General features: G+C 39.4%; 1 protein-coding gene and 1 long non-coding RNA gene across 2 annotated transcripts in view; one reads left to right on the top strand and one right to left on the bottom strand.

Annotated features, from left to right (window-relative positions):
* Positions 1-13,689, bottom strand: part of LOC106867335 (GRIP1-associated protein 1) — a 31,138-nt gene extending 17,449 nt beyond the window's left edge. Inside the window, exon 1 of the mRNA XM_089350209.1 lies at positions 13,451-13,689. Within this exon, the coding sequence (XP_089206335.1) occupies positions 13,451-13,492 (42 nt within the window). The 5' untranslated portion in view covers positions 13,493-13,689. The remainder of the gene's footprint in view (positions 1-13,450) is intronic.
* A 3,891-nt stretch (positions 13,690-17,580) lies between these two features.
* The window catches only part of LOC128247549 (uncharacterized), a 24,351-nt gene continuing 18,267 nt past the window's right edge, over positions 17,581-23,664 (top strand). Inside the window, exon 1 of the long non-coding RNA XR_008263859.2 lies at positions 17,581-18,089. This is a non-coding gene — a long non-coding RNA (uncharacterized LOC128247549). The remainder of the gene's footprint in view (positions 18,090-23,664) is intronic.

Here is a 23,664-nt window from a genome sequence, read left to right as displayed (position 1 = left end):
TCTTCAGGGTTTATAGTCTTGCAAGCAGCATGGCGACCTCAATAAAAGTGTTGGTGGCATGAAAACAAAGCACCCAATACATTCGTAAAAGTGGTTGGTGTTAGGAAGGAGAACCAGCCACAGAAACCATGCCAAAGCAGACATTGGGACATGATACAGTCCCTGGGTCCATCAGATCCTGTCAAACCATCCAACCCATGCCAAGGTGGGACATGCACTTTAAATGATGATGATGGAGATGATGACCAACATCATCATTTTAACACCATTTTTCAAGCTTGCACGGATTTGGTAGGCTCTTCTTAAGCAAAGCATCTACCTATATGTTGTAGAATTTTGTCATTTCCTTTCAGCTTCTTCAGAGAAATGTCCTTCTCAAGAAGCATCACATGTCCAGCCATAACAACTCGATTATCAGTTATACACATTTCAGTCGATCACTCTTATATTCACTTCTTCTCTCAGTTCATTTACATTTCATCATCCATACAAACTAACACTACACATTTAATCAATCATCATCATCATCGTTTAACATCTGCTTTCCATGCTGGCATGGGTTGGACAGTTTGACTGAGAACTGGCAAGCTAGGAGGCTGCACCAGGCTCCAATCTGATCTGGCAAAGTTTCTACAGCTGGATGCCCTTCCTAATGCCAACCACTCCGAGAGTGTAGTGGGTACTTTTTACATGCCACCGGCACAGGTGCCATTCACCTGACACCGCCATCAGCCACGACAATGGTCTCACTTAGCTTGACAGGTCAACACAAGCATGGTATATTGCCAAGGGTCTTGGTCACCTGCCACTGCCTCTATGAAGCCCAACACTCGAATTGTGCTTTTTACATGCCACAAGCACAGCTACCAGTTAGATGGCACTGGCATCGGCCATCAACCTCTGCATGTCTTCTGCACTCACAAACCATATTCTAAAGACAAGCATCACATTCTAACATTCTTTTAGAAAGAGAATTTCTTTGTTGCAAACAGAGACTATAATTCCTTGAACTTTTTCCACCTTATTCTTACTCTAGCTAATTTAACCTCCACCACTTTTAATTAGGTCACTGAGATAATGGAGGTCAAGAACATGACCTACTTCCAATGCTGATTAGGTCAACCAGATAAGAAAATTTATCACCTACATTTAGGGAGCCCTTCAAGAATTTGGAAATTTTAATTCATCTGTGCTTCTACAGATAGCTACATCTGCATATATCCTACATACAGAACCCTTCTTTTTTTCTCAGCCAACCTCTGATCCCCTGTGCTTACACCTCTTGTACACCCATACTTAACATGTAGTGCACTTCATAATATTAAGTACACTACATGGCAATCTAACCCACTACATGACCACTTGCCAGACGGCAGTAGAGTTCTATCCCTTTCCCACCCACTAAAGTTTTAACTTTTATTAAGATTTACAGAAAAACTTTTCAGTTATCATCATCATCATCATTTAACATCCGTTTTCCATGCTGGCATGGGTTAGACAGTTTGACTGGAACTGGTGAGCTGGAAAGCTACACCAGGCTCCAGCCTGTTTTGGTTTGGTTTCTAGGGCTGGATGCCCTTCCTAACACCGACCACTGTACAGAGTGCACAAGGTGCCTTTTATGGGTCACCAACACGAATGCCTGAAACAAGTAAAAGAATTGTTCTCCCAAAACACTATATGAGTCCTGTTACACACACACACACACACACACACACACACACGCACGCATACATGTGTTCATGTAAGTTTCTATTGCAATGTTCTACCAATATCATTCTGTGTGAATGTGTGTACATAGGTGGCTGTGTATGTATGTATATATATGTGTGTGTGTGTGTGTGTATAAACGTATGTACATATATGGATGATTGTTGGGTGCTGATCAATAATCTTAGAAGCTACAAATCTCAATGTCACAAGGCTGTTGATTGAGTACCAAGTCATAATGTAGAAACTGTATGAAGCTGCTCCTTCCTCGATGGCAACTGTGCTGCATGTCAATGAGCAAGCCAGTCTCTTCTAGAAACATGTATCAACTTCCATCTGACAATGAGTTCCATGTCTTTGCTGATATATGAGATCAGAGAGAGAGGCTTGTAACTAATAGCCTTTCGCGTGTCACCAGCACTGGTGGTCACAACCTTGATTTCACCTGAATGTCTTCTCTAAATGTTTGAAACAGTGATAAAAAAAATATTGGCATACAATTGCTCCTTCAGATGATTGGTCTTAAACTAGTCTGTTATTGTCTGGTGATATATCAAGAAGAAGGACCTGAAAATGAAGCCTTGACAGACACTTCCCTGCACACTGAATTCCTTGTTGAACTTATTGCTAGCTCACACCTTGCTAACAGCATCTCTGTACATGGCTCACTCAGCTCTTACAAACCATTCCGCTATCCCTAGTTTTCTTAAAGACAACCAGACTACAGAGACCGGCACCCTCCCACTCCACATCAACAAATGCTGGTTATTGTGGTCTTGCTCTTTACTCTTTTACTTGTTTCAGTCATTTGACCGTGGCCATGCTGGAGCACCGCCTTTAGTCGAGCAAATCGACCCCAGGACTTATTCTTTGTAAGCCGAGTACTTATTCTATCGGTCTCTTTTAGCCGAACCGCTAAGTTACGGGGACGTAAACACACCAGCATCAGTTGTCAAGCGATGGTGGGGCGACAAACACAAACACACAAACACACATGCATATATATATATACATATATACGACAGGCTTCTTTCAGTTTCCGTCTACCAAATCCACTCACAAGGCTTTGGTCGGCCCGAGGCTATAGTAGAAGACACTTGCCCAAGATGCCACACAGTGGGACTGAACCCTGAACCATGTGGTTGGTAAGCAAGCCACTTACCACAGCCACTCCTTCACCTAAGGGCTTTTAAAGCACCCATAAAAATACAGACATGTATACATGGACAAAGAGAGTTTGGACCATAATCTCAAAATGCCAAAAGAACAAACACTACAAAGCCAAAAACTAAGGATATTGAATGTGTGAAATAACTGTCTAGAATTAAGGCACAAGTCTTGATAGCATTGACCCCAGCGCTTAACTGGTACTATATTTTTATCAACCCCAGAAGGATGAAAAGTAAAATCGACCTTGGAAGGAATTGAATGCAGAATTTAAAGAGGGAGAATAAATCCATCAAATGTAAATAATGTAAATAATGTAAATTATTTATAATAAAATCTCAACTGTTTGTAATTTCTGTTGCGAGATTTTGGTTATGAGTAAAAGATAAATGCAGTTAAAAAAATTGAATTTAAAATGATAAATATGGTGAAACAAGTTGAAAATACAGTAATCTTGTATCAAAATTCTGAGTATATCGTAGGTATAGAAACAGGGAAATATTTCAGTTTCTATACCTACAAGCTATATATAGAAATCTTTCGACTCCATTGGTCACGAATGGCCATGGTTGCACCTAAGAAGTTTCTTTCCAGGGTACAAGTCTGGGTGGAAAGGTGCCTCACCAGTGAATGCACAACCTCGGGTTGTTTTTATGGAAGACCAGTAGTTGCCCATGCATACCAGCCTCCCCTCTCCACCAATGTTATCCAAGGGAAAGGCAAAGGGGCCGATACAGCTTGGTACCAGTGACATCGCAACTCATTTCAACAGCTGAGGGAACTGGAGCAACGTGAAATAAAGTGTCTTGCTCAAGAACACAACACACAGCCCGGTCTGGGAATTGAACTCACAACCTCATTATTGTAGGCTTGACGTTCTAGCCACTGAGCCATGCACCTTCACTTATATACATAAATATATAATAAGATATATAAATATATTCATATTGAAGGAACAATAATAACAGAACTGCAATACACTTCATATTTCTCAAATGAACTTTCTTTTAAAAATGTAAATAAATGTTCTTTTGAATAGATGTTTTCCTTAGTATTTTTTGTCTAGAATATTTCAAAATTCAGCTTGGATTTTTTTTTTTTTTTTTTTTGATATTATAGCAGAGAATAATGTGGTTGCCATTATTTCAAATTTTTTGATGTTCTGATTTTTCAGCCTTGTGACATTGAGAATTGTAGCTTCTAAGATTATTGATCAGCACCCAACAATCATCCATATATGCACAGACGTTTATACACACACACATTCTTTCTTTTATTCTGTTATTTGTTTCACTGATTTGACCATGGTCATGCTGGAGCACCACCATTAGTCAAACAAATCAACCCCAGGACTTATTCTTTGTAAGCCTAGTACTTATTCTATTCTTCTCTTTTGCTGAACCGCTAAGTTACGGGGACATAAACACACCAGCATCAGTTGTCAAGCGATGTTGGGGGACAAACACAGGCACACAAAAATATATATATATATATATATATATACATGATGGGCTTCTTTCAGTTTCTGTCTACCAAATCTACTCACAAGGCTTTGGTTGGCCCAATGCTACAGTAGAAGACACTTGCCCAAGCTGCCACGCAGTAGGATTGAACCTGGAACCATGTGGTTGGTAAGCAAGCTACTTACCACACAGCCACTTCTGCGCCTATATATATATATATACATACATACAATTATACATACATACATACACATCCATACATATACCTATGTACACACATTCACACAGTGATATTGGTTGCACACGTGTGTGTGTGTGTGTGTGTGTGTAACAGGACTCAGTGTTTTGGGAGAGAAAAGAACAATTCTTATATCGATTACTTGTTTCAGTCGCTAGACTGTGGCCATGCTGGGGCACCGCCTTAAAGGACTTTTAGTCATATTAATTGACCCCTGTGCCTTGTCTTTTTTTTGTTTTTTTAGATTGGTACTTATTCTATCGGTCTCTCTTGCCAAACCGCTAGGTTACAGGGATGTAAACACACTAACACTGGTTGTCAAGTGGAGGTGGAGGACAAACACATACAAAAACACACACATGTACATGTACGTGTGTGTGTGTGTGTGTGTGTGTGTGTGTGTGTGTGTGTGTGTGTGTGTGTGTATGACTATGAGTCCCTTTCATGATGTAAAGCACTTGTGAGGTGCCACATAAAAGTGCCCATGCAGTGCCATGAAAAAGCACCTGTGCAGTACCACATAACAGCTCTGAGCACATTCCATAAGTGCCTGGCATTAGGAAGAACATCTATCTGTAGAAACCAAATGATATCAGACTGGAACCCAGTGTTGTTCCTCAGCGTGCCAGCTCTGGTGAAACCATCCAACCCATACCAACAAGGACAGGTTAACACAAGCACAAGGGAAGAGAGTTTTTGTGCAAACACTTTTGCTGTCTTCAGCTCTTCAAACACACCATTGAAAAGGCCTACACACAAACTCTCTTCTCTCAGACCAGTTAATCTGCCGGGTTTTTTTTTTTTAAAGACCTTTTTGTATAATAGGTGCAGACATGGAGGTGTGGGAAGAAGTTTGCTTCCCAACTGCATGGTGGTTCTAGGTTCAGTCCCACTATGTGGCACCTTGGGTAAGTGTCCTCCACTATAGTCCTGGGCTGACCAAAGCCTTGTGAATGGGTTTGGTAGATGGAATCCTTCACGTAAATGTGTGTGTGTGTGTGTGTGTGTGTGTGTGTGTGTGTGTGTGTGTGTGTGTGTGTGTGTGTGTGTGTGTGTGTGTGCCTTTGTGTTTGTCCCTCACCACCGCTTGACAACCAATGTTGGTGTGTTTACGCCCCCATAACTTAGCAGTTCAACAAAAAAGACTGATGAAATAAGTACCAAGCTTAAAAGAAAAAAATTGTACAGGGGTCAATTCATTCAACAAAATTTCTTCAAGACAGTGCCCCAGCATGGCCACAGTTAAATGACTGAAACATGTAAAATTGATCAAAACAGTACAACCGCCACCAATTTATTGATCTTCCACCCAGAGATGCCCCACACTGACAAAACATTGGTTATGGACAGAAACAACAACAAAAGATATAGAACTATGAAGGCAGAGCTCCAGAATGGCTTTAGCTTTCATGCATAAAACAAATAAAACTAAACAGCATACTATAAATACACACACACATATACATGCATATAAGTGTTCTTTAGTTTATTTTGGCCAAAGATCGTTGCCAGTGCCCCTGGACTGGCTCTTGTGCGGGTGGCACATGAGATGCACCATTTTGAGCATGGCCGTTGCCAGTACCGCCTGACTGGCTCCCGTAGGATTTTCGAGTGAGATCGTTGCCAGTGCCCCTGGACTGGCTTGTGCGGGTGGCACATAAAAGACACCATTTCGAGCGTGGCCGTTTTCGTGCGGGTGACACGTAAAAGCACCCACTACACTCTCTGAGTGGTTGGCGTTAGGAAGGGCATCCAGCTGTAGAAACTCTGCCAAATTAGATTGGAGCCTGGTGTTGCCATCCGGTTTCACCAGTCCTCAGTCAAATCGTCCAACCCATGCTAGTATGGAAAGCGGACGTTAAACGATGATGATGATGATGACTATAGTCAAAGTCATGCTGGAATAACATGGTTCCAGGTTCAGACCCACTGCGTGGCACCTTGGGCAAGTGTCTTCTACTATAGCCTCAGGCCCACCAAAGCTTCATGAGTGGATTTGTTAGACAGTAACTGAATAGAAGCCCATCATATATATATATATATATATATATATATATATATATATATATATATATAAACACGTGTGTGTGTGTGTGTGTGTGTGTGTGTGTGTTTATCCTCCTACCATTGTTTGCCAACCAATGTTGGTGTGTTTACGTCCCCGTAACTTAGTGGTTCGGCAAAAGAGACTGATAGAATAAGTACTAGGCTTACAACAAATAAGTCCTGGGATCGATTCGTTCAACTAAAGGCAGTGCTCCAGCATGGCCACAGTCAAATGACTGAAACAAGTAAAAGAATGAAAGCAAAACATGTTTACACCTGATGACAACAACCATGTGAAACTTGAAGTAGCAATGTTTGAAGATGCAGCTTTGAATAAAAATCACACACTGTATCACCTTACCCATTCTCACCACCCCTAACGTCTCCCCAGGGTATGTCCTGACACATCTTCACCGTCATCCCCCTCTCATTGTCTGTCTCTCTAATTCACACTCCTTATCTTTTTTTTTATACTTTAAATCTCTCAAATGGTACAAAGACACACCCCACTCAATACTACTCCCCGGCCCCTACAGTTAAGCAGGGACAGTAGTATTACAAGGTACTTGGTGACCCTGTCGGCACTGGTGCCACATAAAAAGCACCCAGTGCCCTCTGTAAAGTGGTTGGTGTTAGGAAGGGCATCCAGATGTAGAAACCAACCCAAAACAGACAATGGAACCTATGTGGCCCCTGACCTTGCTAGCTCTTGTCAAACTGTCCAACCCATACCAGCATGGAAAACAGACGTTAAATGTTGATGGTGATGATGATCATGATATATTTTCCACCCACATGAAACATTAATTTGCACATCTCATCTGAATGAAGCAAGCTACATCTCTTCATGAACAGTCTCGCCTCCCCCACTCCTGCAGCCCAAAACTGCTTTGTCATCTCTCTCTCTTTCTCTCTCTCTCTCTCCTTCTTTCCTGTCCTCCATCTGCCAAACTGTATCATTGCTATCCTGTTGTTCCTTTATATACCCACCTTTCACCACTCACTGCTTTTCTTTTTCCTTCTGCTCTCCCCTTTGCCCCTTTCATTAACTTCCGGCTCACTTACCCTGTCCAATCCTCCATTCGCATTCACCTCCTTGTTCCTTGAGGGTATGCCCTGGCACATCACCACCACCTCTCTCTCTCTCTCTCAAACACATAAAAAGCGGTAAGCGTTAGGAAAGACATCCAGCCATAAAAACTATGCCAAAGGAGATAGTGGGGCTGGGTGCATTCCCCAGCCTTACCAATTCCTGTCAAGCCATCCAACCCATTTTCATCTTCAGGAAGAAATGGAAGTCTACAGGTGCCAAATCTGGAAAACAGGACAGGTGAAGGAACAACACCATGTTGCTTTTGATGAGAAGCTCTCAAGTGAGGAGAACTCAGTGACAGAATCTAATTCATTGAGCTGCACAGATCCAGTCACTTCTGCTGAACGTCCTCCTTCAAATGCTTTTCAAAACATCGTAGTAGAACTCTCAACAGTCTAACCCAGTTGGGTGGGGGTGGGGGGGCAAATTCTTGATGCACAATACCACATTTCCAGGTGTGACACTCGTGGCAGGTCTTTCAGATCAATCATTGTTTCCAGGAACATTCTTCCATTTTTGAAGCACCCATGCCATTTGAAACATTGCATACGACCCATTGTCTCATTGCCATAAGCTTGCCAAAGCATGCTCAAAAATGTCTCTGTAGCAGACTTCCCAAGTTTAACACAGAATTTCTCATTGGCTCTTTGTTCTTATTCATGATAAAATCACAAACTACAGCACACACACATGATGACAAAAACACAAATTTCACAACTTACAAAGTAAACACAATGATGTCACTTGGCACACTGCCTGATGAAGGTCACTGCTAGCTCTCACTGTGTATGCAACCGTGTGCTGCCATCTGTTGGTGCGCTACAGAACTAATCCAGGAACTTGTTGATACCACTTTCGTATGTATATATACATATACATATATATATATATATATATATATATATATATATATATACGTGAAAAAACATTCGAGCGAAATCATTGCCAGTACCCCTGGACTGGCTCCTGTGCAGGCGGCACGTAAAATACATCATTTTGAGCATGGCCGTTGCCAGTACCTCCCGACTGGCCCTCGTGCTGGTGGCATGTAAAAGCACCCACTACACTCTTGGAGTGGTTGGCGTTAGGAAGGGCATCCAGCTGTAGAAACTTTGCCAAATCAGATTGGAGCTTGGAGTAGCCATCTGGTTCGCCAGTCCTCAGTCAAATCGTCCAACCCATGCTAGCATGGAAGGTGGATGTTAAATGATGATATATATATATATATATATATAGTAATGTAGCAGAAAATTACTATTTTTAAATCTCACGAGAGATATTCAGCAACAGTACTTTGTAGTAAAGATTGTTTGCCAACATAACATGGCAGTCCTGGTTTAGGACAAATGTTGCTGTAAATTAGCCCCTAATTTATAGATCAGTGACTAGTTGTCATTTTGAAAACTATATATTTCGAACAGGAATTTGACAGCACCACCTTTAGCTGAACAATTATTCTGTGCTGATGAAGGGAAATAACCTGGAAATCATGATACACAGATATTGTTTGGAGCTGAGCGGGGGTGTTAGATTCCCTTGTTCGAAAATACAAGGACACAGATTGTATTGTATAGCCAGCTGGAGACGATGTCTCCTGGGGCTAAATTACAGCAACATCTGTCCTAAACAAGGACTGCCATGTTATGTTGGCAAACAATCTTTACTACAGTCATGTAGCAGTAGTAAGGTATAGCAATATTAAATTTTACAGAGCAAACATAATCTGGTAGAGAATCAATAGGCTGGGTAAAGTGGACACGCCTACCTTTAACAAAACTTGATATCTTGTCTCCACAGTTGTGGACAGCCCAGTTAAGGCTGAAACACAGTATAGACTGTCAACTTTGATATATAATGTGTGCGTCTATGTGACTAATCACTACCATTTAAGGTCCATTTTCTATGCTGGCATGGGTTGAACAAGGAGCTGATGAGCCAGAAGACTGCACCAAACTTTATCTGCTTTGGCACAGTTTTTGTGACTGCCCTTCCATATGCCAACCAATTGACAGAATGTATAGGATGCTTTTTATGTGACACCAGCATGAGTAAGATCACCAACTAACTTGCAAGATTTCTCAACTGAGGAAGGTATTTTTATGCCAGATGATGACAGGTTAATGTGTGTGTGTGTGTGTGTGTGTGTACCATTTGAGCATGGCCGTTGCCAGTACTGCTGGTCTGGCCCTCATGCCGGTGGCACATAAAAAGCACCCACTACACTCTCGGAGTGGTTGGTGTTAGGAAGGGCATCCAACTGTAGAAACTCTGCCAGATCAGATTGGAGTCTGGTGTAGCCATCTGGTTCGCCAGTCCCCTGTCAAATCGTCCAACCCATGCTAGCATGGAAAGCGGACGTTAAATGACGATGATGATGATACACATATAAGCATTTTATGAATGTGTATTACCTATAAAGACACGCGCATACCAACTAATGTGTACAGTGCATATATGTGTGTAATCTTGTGCTGGTTTCATCCTCGAGCCTACAAAGATTATGATGAACCACGCGACACACACGCACACACACAGAGAAAGTCATTGAATATTAATCAACTGCGTGTGTGTGAGTGTGCGTTAATTGCCCCGCACGCGCGCGCACAGCCCTAACAAACAGCAACTGGGATGTCTGAAAGAGCAGCTGTTGCACAACTACCACTATTTCAATGTCATCACCACAACGACACAGGTGGTCGCTTGACATGCTAGTTATAACAACCAAATCAACCTCGTTTGCTATATATATATATATATATATATATATATATATATATATCCACGTGTTCGTAGATATACTGAGTCTAAAAAGAGATAGGTTGGTCACGGTTTGGTCACATTAATCGTAAATCAACTCGATCGGGGTTGACCTGGGGGCTATACAACAGAATCGATATGATCGAGACAACGAGGAAAGGCCGCCATGTGGTCACTAAAACTTTTAAAAATAACAGCCCAAACGTTCATAATATCTTATATATATGCTACCGTAATTTGCGATTTCATATCGTTATTAAAAAAAACTAACAGAAGAAAATGACGAGTATCGAACGGTTAGATTCGATTGGAATTATATTCGTGGTGATTGACTTTATTAGTACCATCAATGGTTTCAATTCTTTTGGTACAAAGCTAGAAATTTTAGGGGAGTGCTTCATTCGATTACATCAGCCCCAGCGCTTAACTGGCTGTTATTTTATCGAGTCTGAAAGGATGAAAGGCAAATTCATCGACTTCGGACGAATTTGAACTCACAACGTAAAGGACCACCATGCATTTAGTCCGACATTTGAGCGTGATTAATCGTAATATAATATGACTCTTATCACGACCAGGATGAGCAGTTCGTGACATGATGACAGTAACATATCTGTATGAAATGGCCAACTGGAACAAGCTTGACCTGAGGTTACACGAACATTAACAAGAAGAATGGTATCTACATAAGTGTGTGCAAAAAGGTGATGTCTGAAGAACCAATGATAACATTAAAAGAACAGCGTTGTTTTGTTTTTGTTTTGTGCTGGGGATTTTTTTCTGGTGTTTCTTACATTTTTTTCTTTTTAGATATAAAACGAACCGGGGTTTTTTCCCCGCTGAGGTTGTAGAATAAATTGATAGGGTGTCCTTTCTCTATTTTTAATTTAATTTTATTTTTTTGCTTTTTGTTTTTTGGTAAGTTCTTTTTAGGGAGCAGTTAGATAGATAGATAGAGGGATGGATAGATCTATACATACATACATACATAGATAAATACTAGATATATACATCGTGATGGAGGTGGGGTGTAAATGCGTGTTAATGGAAAGATGAAGACGGTGTGGATAAGAGAGGATAAAAAGAGAAGAAAAACAATAACAAAGTAAACTACATCAGTGGAACTGATGAGAGAGATGAGGAAGACGAAGGTTTGTCTTGGAAAGCCAGTAGTCACAGTTGTTCTCTGATATTAAATGGTAAAGCTAGTCGGCTCATGTTGGCAGGAACACTAGGTTGGTTAGTGGTGGTGGTACATGACATTTTAATTACTACCCATTTATTAAACAGACATATATTAGTAGTATTAATAAAGTCAACTGGATTATCTACCTAGCTTATATAAATATATATTTGTGGCGTGTTCGTAGTATTTGTCTTCTAATAAATACATATACATACACACTAAGAAGTGAATGTATCGATCAGAAATAGATACATTTGGGGTATTATTTGAGAGTAACAAGTGCTGGAGTTAAAAATGGAGACAGTAAACATTCGATCATAAATAATTGCACTCAAATAAACGATGATTTATTACAAAGAGAGAAGTATACCAGAAATAATTTCATCCTTATTTCTTTCCTCTGACATGTTTGTTTATTATTATAATAATTATTATTAATTTGTTCGACACAGATTACACATGACCCAAGGCCTTTGTGTGTGGTGTGTTTATTTTATGATAAACAGAGGGTAGTTTTTCAGCCCTAGGTCAGCTTCGATTCAAGGACTTCTCACTAAAAGAATTCCTGCTATTAGTATTCTTTATTTTCGTTTTTTAGACACAATCCATCTAGGACTACATTATATACAATGTGTCATGCCTTTTCCTGGGCGGTAAAGATCTGAATTGAGGGAGAATTCATTACCGTTTCTAACAGGCCAAGAGAACACGTAGACTGCCCACTCCCATGGTGTATATCATCCTGAGATACCTGAACTTAACACATGTTCCAACAGTAAATGGTAAAGGTAACCACTACCACACCAATACGAGCTAATCACACAAGCTACACCTGGTCGTTTGTCCTGCTAAAGATAGCAACTAAATTTCCCTTAAATCATGGATTACTGTCTTAGAAAAGAACACGTTGTATAAAACCGTACTAGGTTGTCTGCATAAAGGAAAAATAAGAGATGGTCATAGTTGCAATGCTTTTGAACGGAGGTTGGCTCGACTACGATAGACCGAGGGCTAAACAACAACAAAAACTAAAACACCAAAGCAAGACAGGTCGATCTATCTGCTAGAAATAGCGGCTAAAATATTTCCCAAACCACACCCTATCGTCTTTAAAAAAGGGAGGACACCCGGAATAGTGTAGTCATAGATAAAAGATTTTATTAAAATGGGATTGTCATGGGTGGAAATTCTTACAGGTCTGTCTGCTCTACCAGGATTGACCACTGAGCTTAAATACTAACACACATACATTTGTCTCTCTTATATATAAACACCCGTCATAATTTGTTATGACAATATCGTAAAACTTGAATGAAGTCAGGGAGAGGAAAATAAAACAATCTCATCAGGAAAATGTCAACAAGGGATAAATATAAATAAATTTTCTCTCTTGACTTCAACGAACGAAAAAGAAACTAGGTTTTTATTGTCAGTCAGTGGCAACACAATTATCAAAGAGAGGAAATGAAAACAGAGAGAGTAATTGTATTAAGAGAGTGAATGATCGTATAAGAGAGAAAAAGAGAGTAATTGTATAAAGAGAGTGGTGGTATAAGAGATAAACAGAGTGAAAGATTGTATAAGAGAGAAAGGGGAGGTGAATGGAATAGTGTGTTATAAAGAGAGTGAGTGACATAGATAAAGTAATAGTATGAGAGGGGGGGTAGATAGAGAGTAAGCGTGGCGGGGAATGAGAAACTCTTTAGCCGAGTTGGATGTTGTTAATAGATTTATTTAGGTGTAGAAGAAATGTATAAATGAAGTTATAAATAATGTGTATTTTCTCTCACCTGCATCCGATGGAACTCCTCTTCTGACAAGGCAGTTGCCATTCCTCTAACAGTCGACGCAAGCAGTGTCAGCGAGAATTATTCCAGTGTCTGGCGACATCCACACTTTGAGAACCTCCTAGCGTAGCGAGGCGAGTACCCGTTCACTTGTAGCAGTCGTACTACTGCTACTGCTACCGCAACTGCTGCTGCTGCTGCTACTGATGCTAGTTCGATGCGGGCAGGGAACCGCCCCTGCTGCCGTAACTACACCGCCATTTTCCCACCAGTTGTCTTGTAGTAAAGTTGATGGGTTTTTTTTGGTATCTTAGTAAAATACAGCATAGCTTCCTACCCCGTTTTTATTTTCCTTTTGTTTAACAATATTTCCTCGATTTAATGTCAATTAAACGTTTATGATCGAATTCAAATTCAAAATTTTATTTTGAGATTAACATATTTCGGTGTTTCTTCATGGAGATATCAAATTCTTTATTTTTAACGTTTTTTGTGAGTAAGAAATATTATTCTGACGATAGAATCCTTGTTGGATATGAATATCTACTTGTTGCAGTGATGTTGGTGATGCTACAAGAGTTCTATATCGTTAGCACTTTGTCACAACAAAAATACCAGTAATTAACGAGGTCTTGTAAAGAAAAAATTCTTGTCATACCCAAACAAGATCTCTACCAACGAGTTAATCTCCGTGATTTATAAATAATAAGCTACAAAGGGAATCTGTTGCTTGTTTCCTTTCCTGGTTAGTAGCTACTTCACTTTCTTCCTGGTTTTCAGGAAAGTCCCATTTGTCACATTTAAAATCATTTATAAATCTGAAATTTTGTGTTTTCATTAAAAAGAAATCGAGGGTGAATTAGTCAAAACTAATAAACGCATACGACAAGCCTTGCAGTTTTGTATTCTGTGAAATTCTGTTGGAGTCGAAATGGTCCTTTCTTCCATGTGAGAAGAATAACATAAAATACCTATAACATGCTAGTTTTTAAATTCAAATTCACTGAGGTCAACTTTGCCTTTCATCCTTTCGGGGTCGATTAAATAAGTACCAGCTGCACTCTGGGTCGATGTAATTGACTTAACCCCTTTTGTCTATCCTTGTTTATCCCCTCTATGTTTAGCCCCTTGTGGGCAAAACAGAAATAAACATGCTAGGTTAATTCAAAGCATCAGAAAAAATATCTGGTACTTATGGTTACAATTCATTAGGTTCTAAGTTCAAATACTGTCAAAGCCAACATTTTTTATTTCTGTCCCTCCAGGGTTGATAAAGTACCGGTCAAGTCCTGACTTCATTTATGTGTCAATAATGCATGAACTAATGAGTTGGCAGAATCATTAACCCACCAGGCAAAATGCTTAGTGGCATTTTGTCAGTCTTAAAGTTCTGAGTTCAAATTCCACCAAGGTCAAATTTGCCTTTCATACTTCCAGGATCGATAACATAAGTACCAGTTGAGCACTGGAGTTGAAGTAATCGACTTACCCACTTTGCTGGAACTGCTGGCCTTGTGCCAAAATTTGAAAACATCATTATTATTATTATTATTCTGGTTATCAGTCAAGTCCATTGTGAAGATACCCCATCGCCTTCTTTTGGCCGAGAAGAGGAGGCAATGGCAAAGTTTGGTGGATGAGGCTGAAAGGATTGATGACAGATTCTTTCCTCTTCAACCAAGCCCTAATCAACATTTTCTAATTCCACTTGAAAAGAAAAGTGAGGGTGGAGTGGGAAGTACTGCCTCCCTGTAATTTTGTTGAACGTTGTGAAGATGACTCATGTGAATGGGCCAACTCTGAACATATGCTTGTAAGCTGGAAGAGGAGTTGAGAAGGAGAAAGACATTTGCTGAGGTGCCCCTGGCAGTTGGGGTAGTCAGGGTGTGTGGGGTTCCTTGGTTGTCCCTGGGTCAAACTCCCTACCCTCCATTTGGGGCATTTGATTGTTGATTGTTGTCCTTTGTGTTGTATTGTCCCTTTTTGTTTTGTATTAGACCCTCAGAAAGTTTTGTCAAAAGTTGGTCTTCCCGATAAAATGATAAGGGTGATAGAATCCCTGCATAAAGGAATGATACCACCAGTGACATCTTGTAGTTAATGTTCAAAGACTTTTTCTGTTGCCACTGGAACCAAACAGGGCTGTGTTTTAGCTCTTGAATTTTTCCATATTCTTTACAATGATGTTCCAACATGTTTTCAGGAATTACCATGGAAGTGTAAAATTCCAATTGGTGGTGGTGGTGGTGGTGGTGGTGGTGGTGGTCGTCGTCGTCGTCGTCGTCGTCGTCGTCGTCGTCGTCGTCGTCGTCGTCGTCGTCGTCGTCAACATCATCATCGTCGTAATTGTGAGGGGAGGAAGTGGATATTAGGAAATTTAGTTATTTCTCACATTTTATTTAAATATTACCATATCAGAAAAATTCATTTTAGTTTATATTGTTTCAATTAACAAACACTTTAATTAGTATGACTAATTTTTCTACTAATCTCCCAACTTTTTTGTGCAGTGATTACAACTGAAGGGAAAGTCAGGTCTGATATAACCTCTCCTATTAGAGCCAGGTCATTTCAGATATAAAGCTGGTAATGATGGACAAGATAGTGGAGCACCACCCTAGCTTCATTACAGCTTTCAGCTTTATTCCAAGTTCAACTCCAACAATGATCAACTTTGCCTTTCACTTGGGGCTGTTGTTGTTGTTGTTGTGGTTGCTATTGTTGTTTAGCCATTGGTTAGCCCTGATCAGGCAGAGATATGACCAAAAGCATCTCAATCATGATGGTTCTCTTATTTTGTTTATCTAGAACTACACTTTCTAAAGTTTCATTCGTTTTTAAGGCAGCATAGTGTGGTTTGAAGGAGATTGAGCTGTTATTTCTAACAGGCTCAGTGAATGCATGGAGGTTCATTGTAAAATACTAGTTGTAGCAAAGATTCTGCTGAGGTTTGAAACCTCACTCTCAAATTTTCCCTGCTCAGGACTATTACCTACAGTATCATAACACCATAAAAGGTAATGCATCACCATAAAAGGTGACACCTATGCAAATGTTTCTCAACCAATTAATACTATCTAATTTATGGTTGGTGTGGAAAACTTGAAATGAAGCATGTGAGTTTTCTCACCAAATAGCTAGATGGAAGTTTCTGGATAGTTTGGCTTACAATTATAAAAAAGCTGGTGAATTCAACCTCAGATTAGAGTCACTTAGTTGTTCATGTGAAGCAATGCCACTTTGTTTTGTGAGTTGATTTCTTGCTCTTATTCAGTTATTCTTATTTAACAGGTTTGTGTTGCATTCAACAAAACACATTAGTCTTGAATTGTGATGTTCAATCATGCAAATTGATTATTAGCAGTTTAAGTTCCATGTACTTATATCATCTTCATAGTAATAAATTGGCAGTGAGGGAGACCAATGTACTTCTCTAGTACAACTATGGACAAATGCAAACAAACATGCAATAAATAACACAATATTTTTTCCAGCTACAGTCCAGAAATGAAGCATTAACCAAGAAAATCCTGTCTCAATCAATACATTCACTTAGGTAGCTTCAAATGATTATGTATACACAAAAAACCTTCCCAGAATCCCTTCTTCTCTGATATTAAATTATGATGACTTAGTGACATTGTTGCATGACAACCATTTACTTACCTGTCATATTAAAGACGTACTAATTACTTATTGGCTTGATTCAGTTCTGAACAGATCAACTTTGTGGAGCCATATTTTACTTGTTTGTTTTTATGTTTTCTTTTTTTGTCTTTTTACTTTGCTCTGATAATGATTATCATCTGACACTGTTCGGTTCAGTCAATCGCATACAATAACGACATCACTCAACAAATAAATACCCAGGAAATTAGTAAATACAACATATAAATTGATAATTAGTCATATAACCCTTTCGTTACTGTATTTATTTTAAGATGTTCTGTGTTTCTTTCAATTAATTTTAAATACAACAAAGAATTTAGTAAAATAACTTAGTTATCATTCAGCTAGTGTTAGGAACATGAATTGTGACTAAGGTTTGGTAGAAGATTTTAATTCAAAACTTATGAAAACAAGACATTTGTACTCAGAGCTAGTTTCAGTTGGTTTGGTAACGAAAGGGTTAAACAATAAATTAATTCAGTATATTTTAAAAATCAATGTCTCATTTCTTTGGAGTTTTATTTTAAAGTAATCTGCAATGGTTTTGAAATTTCTATTTTTTTGTTCAAATTTATCATCAATCCAATTGTACTTTTTATTGAAAGTAATATTAATTATCGTTATCCAAATTATCTTGATATATAGGCATAGATATGGCTGTGTAGTAAGACTTTGGTCAGCCTAAGGCTATGGTAGGAGACACTTGCTCAAACTACCATGCAGTGGGACAGAACCCAGAACCACGTGATTGGGAAGCAAGCTTCTAACCACACAGTCACACCTGCACCTATACTGCTAATATTTTATCATTTCTTTTTTTCAGTTGCCGCAATAGTTTGTCTTGGTACACACTCTGCATTTGTTACGGAAATGTTTGTCAACCTGTAAAACGTGGGGAGGTTTGTGTTTATTGCCACACCCTGTATTCGAACAACTGTTTGCTGTTTTCTCCCCTGAGTTATTGTCAGACTAAGTAAGTGTTTAAATTATGCGTTGAAATCCTCCATTTTATCCATCTGTCCTGAATCAATGTCAATATAAAATATGTCACTACAAAGTATTCAGCTCTTTCCAGTTAGCTCAATGTTTCTTCTCAACAATATTGATCTCACTCTCTCTCTCTCTCTCTCTCTCTCTCTCTCTCTCTCTGCCACTCTATGTCAACTCCCTCCCTCCCTCCCTCTTTCCCTCCTCTCTTGCTATCTCTCCCTCCCTCTCTCTCTATTTGTCTCTTTCTTCCTACCAACTTACCTGACTACCTTCCTTCCTATTGATCTGCTTTTCTTTCATTGTTTCTTTCTGTACCTGTTCTACAGGTGGGTAACTCGAGCAATAAAACCTTCAGTAGTTTCTCCCCAGGGCAGGGCACAAAACCCATCACCAAGGGGTCATAATCAACCTGATATAAACAGTTATCAAGGTTACTTCACCAAGGGACCATCATCAACATCATTAGTTATTAAAGCCATCGTCAACATTATATATTTAATTATAAAAAAAACTCTCATCAAGTCTTTTATAATTACTCAACGATGTTATTAATTATTCCGTGATATCATCTGTTATTTTTTTCTGCTCTCTTTGTCTTTTATATTTTACTTGTTTAAGTCATTTAGACTGCGACCAAGCTGGGGCACTGCTTTGAAGAACTTTTATTCAAATGAATCAACCCTAACACTTATTCTTTTTTTGTTAAGCCTGGTACTTATTCTGTCAGTCTCTTTTGTCAAACTGCTAAGATACAGGGATGTAAACACACCAACACCAGTTGTCAAGCAGTGGTAGGAGACAAACACAGACACAAAGGCACCCCACACATATACATACATACATATATATACATACACACACACACACACATATATATTTATATGTAACTATGTCCGGTCATAGATTGACCAATGGTTTCGTATCCCCAAAGGACTTAGCTCCATGGACAGATCATCAAACTCTAAAGCCAAACATTGATGATACACACACACACACACACACACACATATGCAGCACGTAAAAAGCACCCACTACACTCTTGGAGTGGCTGGCATTAGGAAGGGAATCCTGCTGTAGAAACCTTGCCAAATCAGATTGGAGCCTGGTGCAGCCTCCTGGCTTGCCAGTCCTCAATCAAACTGTCCAACCCATGCCAGCATGGAAAGTGGATGTTAAATGACGATGATGATGATGATGATGATGATGATGATGAGGATATATATATATATATATATGACAGGCTTCTTTTAGTTTCTATCTACCAAACCCACTCACAAGGCTTTTGTAAAAGACACTTACACAAGGTGCCACATAGTGGGACTGAACCCAGAACCATGTTGTTGAGAAGCAAACTTCTTACCACACAGCCACACCATTATATATATTCAGTAATAGAAACTCTCATCAAGCCTTTTATTATTAGTTAACGAGGCTATTTAGATATCAATAATTAATTTACGATATCATCTCTATTATTTACTTTCTGTCATTTTGATTTTTTTTTAAACTCTGAATAAAAAAAAACAAAATTTTTCTTGACATCATTTATTTCAATATGCAGTTATTATGACGTTTTGTGGTGATAATCTTCATCATAATGAACCATTGAGGGAGACTTCTACATGGTCACTTGAAATGCTAGAAACAGCAGCCAAATCTCCCTCAAAACATACCTGCCATCTTAAACAATAAAGGTAGAGTGTAAAAGGAAGTCATGATTATTTTATATCAGAGTGATAAATGGGATGGCCATGACTAGAATGCTTTGACTATGGACTAACCTGGGATTAAACAACAACAACCTGTATCACTCATTAATCTTCAACCCTTTAGCATTCAGATTACTCTGTTAAACATAATGCTTATTTATTTAACTTGATTTGAATCAATCATGCATTATTTAATAGCTTCAAGATTTCCATGATGTGATTGTTTATTTTTAGAATGACATTGCATGGTCAGTGTGAAAAGCCAATACACATCAGTCTCTGGACCACAAGCACACTGTCTCCTCACTCTGTCTTTCTTACGGATACTGCAATGGTCAATGCTCTCTGGAGGTAGATGGTTGCATACCAGCTCTGTCCATCATACTCATCTTTTCTCAGGCTCTGCCCTCACCATTCCACCAGTCCTTCTCCAAAATGTCAGTGCCCCTGCCCCATCCCTGTGTCTTTTACCATTATTAAAAACTACCATCAACCTCGCTGATCTCTCCAATCTAAGGAACCCATGAAGATGCCAAGACCAGTCCCTTCTTGATTCAAATGTTTAGGAAGTAGTAATAAGAACATCACCATCATTAAATTCATTGTTTAATGTCTGCTTTTTCATGCTCATATGAGCTGGAGAGATTTTATTGAGGTAGATTTTCTTTGGCCAAATTCCCTTTCTGATACCAACCGTCACCTGTTTCGAAGTAAAGTAATATTCCCCACTCTGACCAAACATGTTTTCATGGAAGACTGGAAACTAAGGACAACACTTACATGATGAGGGTTAGGGTTATATGAGGTTGATTACAACCCCTTGGTGATGGGTTCTTATTAGTGTTGTGCCCTGCCCGAGGGAGAAACTACTGAAGATTTTATTGCTTGAGTTACCCACCTGCAGAACAGGTACAGAAAGAAACAATGAAGGCAGCGAGCTGGCAGAAACGTTAGCAAGCCGGGCGAAATGCTTAGCGGTACTTTGTCTGCCGTTACGTTCTGAGTTCAAATTCCGCCGAGGTCAACTTTGCCTTTCAGCCTTTCTGGGTCGATAAATTAAGTACCAGTTGCGTACTGTGGTCGATGTAATCGACTTGATCCCTTTGTCTGTCCTTGTTTGTCCCCTCTATGTTTAGCCCCTTGTGGGCAATAAAGAAATAATGAAAGAAAAGCAGATCACCTATAACCATCATGTAATGTCAAGGGAAGGAAATAGCAACACACACATGACAGGCTTCTTTCAGTTTTCATCTACCTAATCCATTCACAAGGCCAGGGTTTATAGTAGAAGACACTTGCCTGGGGACTGAACCCAAAACCATGTGGTCGGGAAGCAAGCTTCTTACCACACAGCCATGCCCAAACCTATGTGTTTGTATAAACTTTTGGTTAGAATTGAATTGAGGAGGAGAAATATGTTTCACAAAATTCTCAATATTTTCAAAGATATTCTTGCCAAATGTTTAATATTGTCTTTGGGTTTATCATGCCAAAACTTAGTGAAGCTTGGAAAATATTAAAGACATATTTGGTCACTCAATTCTTCTATTCTTTGGCCAATTCTATATACACAAAGCCAATTACAAATTCTGGCCAATTCTACACAAATATAACTAATTAGAAGTCTGGGCGCTAACCAGTATTATATCTTTCAACTTTTACTTGTTTCAGTTATTAGACTGTGGCCATGCTGGGGCACTATCTTGAAGAACTTTTAGTCAAATGAACTGACCCCAATACTAACATTTTTTTTTAGCCTGTTATTTATTCTATCGATGTATTTTGTTCAACCGCTAAGTCATGGGGATGTAAACACACCAACACTGGTTGTTTGTCAGCAGTGGGGGGACAAACACACACACACACACACATAGATATATATATACGTATATACAATGGGCTTCTTTCAGTTTCAGTCAACCAAATCCTCTCACAAGGTTTCAGTCAGCCCAGGGCTATAGAAGAAGACACAAATTTCAGTAAATAATGCTGTTTAATTGTGTTTAATTTTTGGAGTAATTAAAGTATAACGAGCCATCAGTCATGAGCAAGTATGGCTTGCTAACATATTCCATACTTTCACTAATCGTTTTAGGTTCCTATGTTATCAAGAACTCTCATCAACTGTCTTATCTTTGACCCAGCAGCACATCTAGTGGGGGCGGAGGAAGCTGCACCAGCACCTAATTGGTACTCTTTTACAGCTGAGTGAATCCAAAAGGAAATGGCCATGGCTGGAATGTCACATTGTTCAATGTATCCTTCCTTTTTTTAGGATGATTGTAGGTCATTTGAAAGAGATTTGGCAGCTATTTCTAGCAGGTCATACAAGCATGCTGTGTATCCCTTGTTGACTTATAAATCTTATTTCTTTATTACCCACAAGGGGCTAAACATAGAGAGGACAAACAAGGACAGACAAAGGGATTAAATCAATTAGATCAACCCCAGTGCGTAACTGATACTTATCAACCCTTTCATTCAATGTAGCAGTCAAATCTCTCTTCATTAAACACTTTACTATCTTTAAAACTTTAAAATGGGGACTGCATATTTTAAGTTCTTCAGGGTGTGTGGGGGCGGGGATGAAAAAAAAATCTCCCAAATTTTACAGACTTTCAACTGTAAATGCATTGGTGTGCACTGGTTCAAACCATCATCGTCATTTAATGTCCATTTCTCATGCTGGTATGGGTAGGATGATTCAACAGGAGCTGACAAACTGGAGAGCTGCACTGGCCCCAATTGTGTGATTTTGGTATGGTTTCTATGGTTACATGCCCTTGCCCTTCCTAATGTCAACCACTTTATAGGGTGTACTGGGTGCTTTCTAACAGGCACCAGCACACCAGTGGGGTTGCCAAGTAGCTTGCAGGGCAGAACCTTCTCAGCTGAGAGAGGGAGTGGAACCGAGGGGAGGAGAGGCTGTGAGCCAGGGGAGAGTATAATAGACGGAAATAAAGGGGGTAATAATTAGGTACCCCTGTAGAACAAGGAAGAAGAAGAAGGGGGAGAGAGTTAGAGAAAGATAGAGAGAGAGAGAGAGAGAGAGAGAGAAATAGATAATGGTGGAAATGTATTGGTAACTATCTACAGGGAACAGTGGGAGAAATATAAGTAGGACAGAGGGGGTGGAGGATGTTCCACAAGAGTGTGGGGGAGGGGGGGAAGACCATGACAATAAAAAAAAAAAAGATTAGTGACATGAAGACACCTTTATCACCTGCCTGAATTTAACAGTTGCTACAGCAATGGCTGTGTAGTCAATGTAGCTGATACATTAATCAACTTCTTCAATCAATTGGTGACCTCAGTGTCATAAGTCATGAGTCTAGTCAATCATGGATGATTAAAGCTTAAACTTAACAAACACACTTTTAAGTCTCAACAAGATTGTCCTTCTACAGTTCCAGTTCTTTGTGTTCTGAGTTCAAATCCTGGTATGACTTACCTGAGTGGCACACTTAATCCATCACTGGGCTTCACACCACAACCTGCTACCTTAGGCAGGTGGCTTTAGTGTGGGCCTTTCTGTTGTAAGTATTTGGGTCAGGTCTCCAGATTAATGATTCCAATCTGTCTCTAAAGTTCTGTTATAGACACAACTTTTCCTCTTCATTAAAACAGTGAAAAAAAAAAAACTACAAACACACACACAGCCACAATATACACACACATGCACACAATTATATAAACAGTCACTGAGTATCTCTTTATTTACTTCTGATAAAACATTACTTACCAAAGACTTACCACTGCACACACACACACCAATTCTATAATCCTTGTCACATTTACATTTAACCCTTTTGATACCAATACATCTATGGTTCTGTAATACAAATATCC

Source organism: Octopus bimaculoides, chromosome 4 (assembly GCF_046866305.1).
Source record: "Octopus bimaculoides isolate indiv1 chromosome 4, ASM4686630v1, whole genome shotgun sequence".
Classification (NCBI taxonomy): domain Eukaryota; kingdom Metazoa; phylum Mollusca; class Cephalopoda; order Octopoda; family Octopodidae; genus Octopus; species Octopus bimaculoides.
The sequence above is the reverse complement of the archived record's forward strand: the minus strand, read 5'-3'. Positions and strand labels throughout refer to the sequence as shown.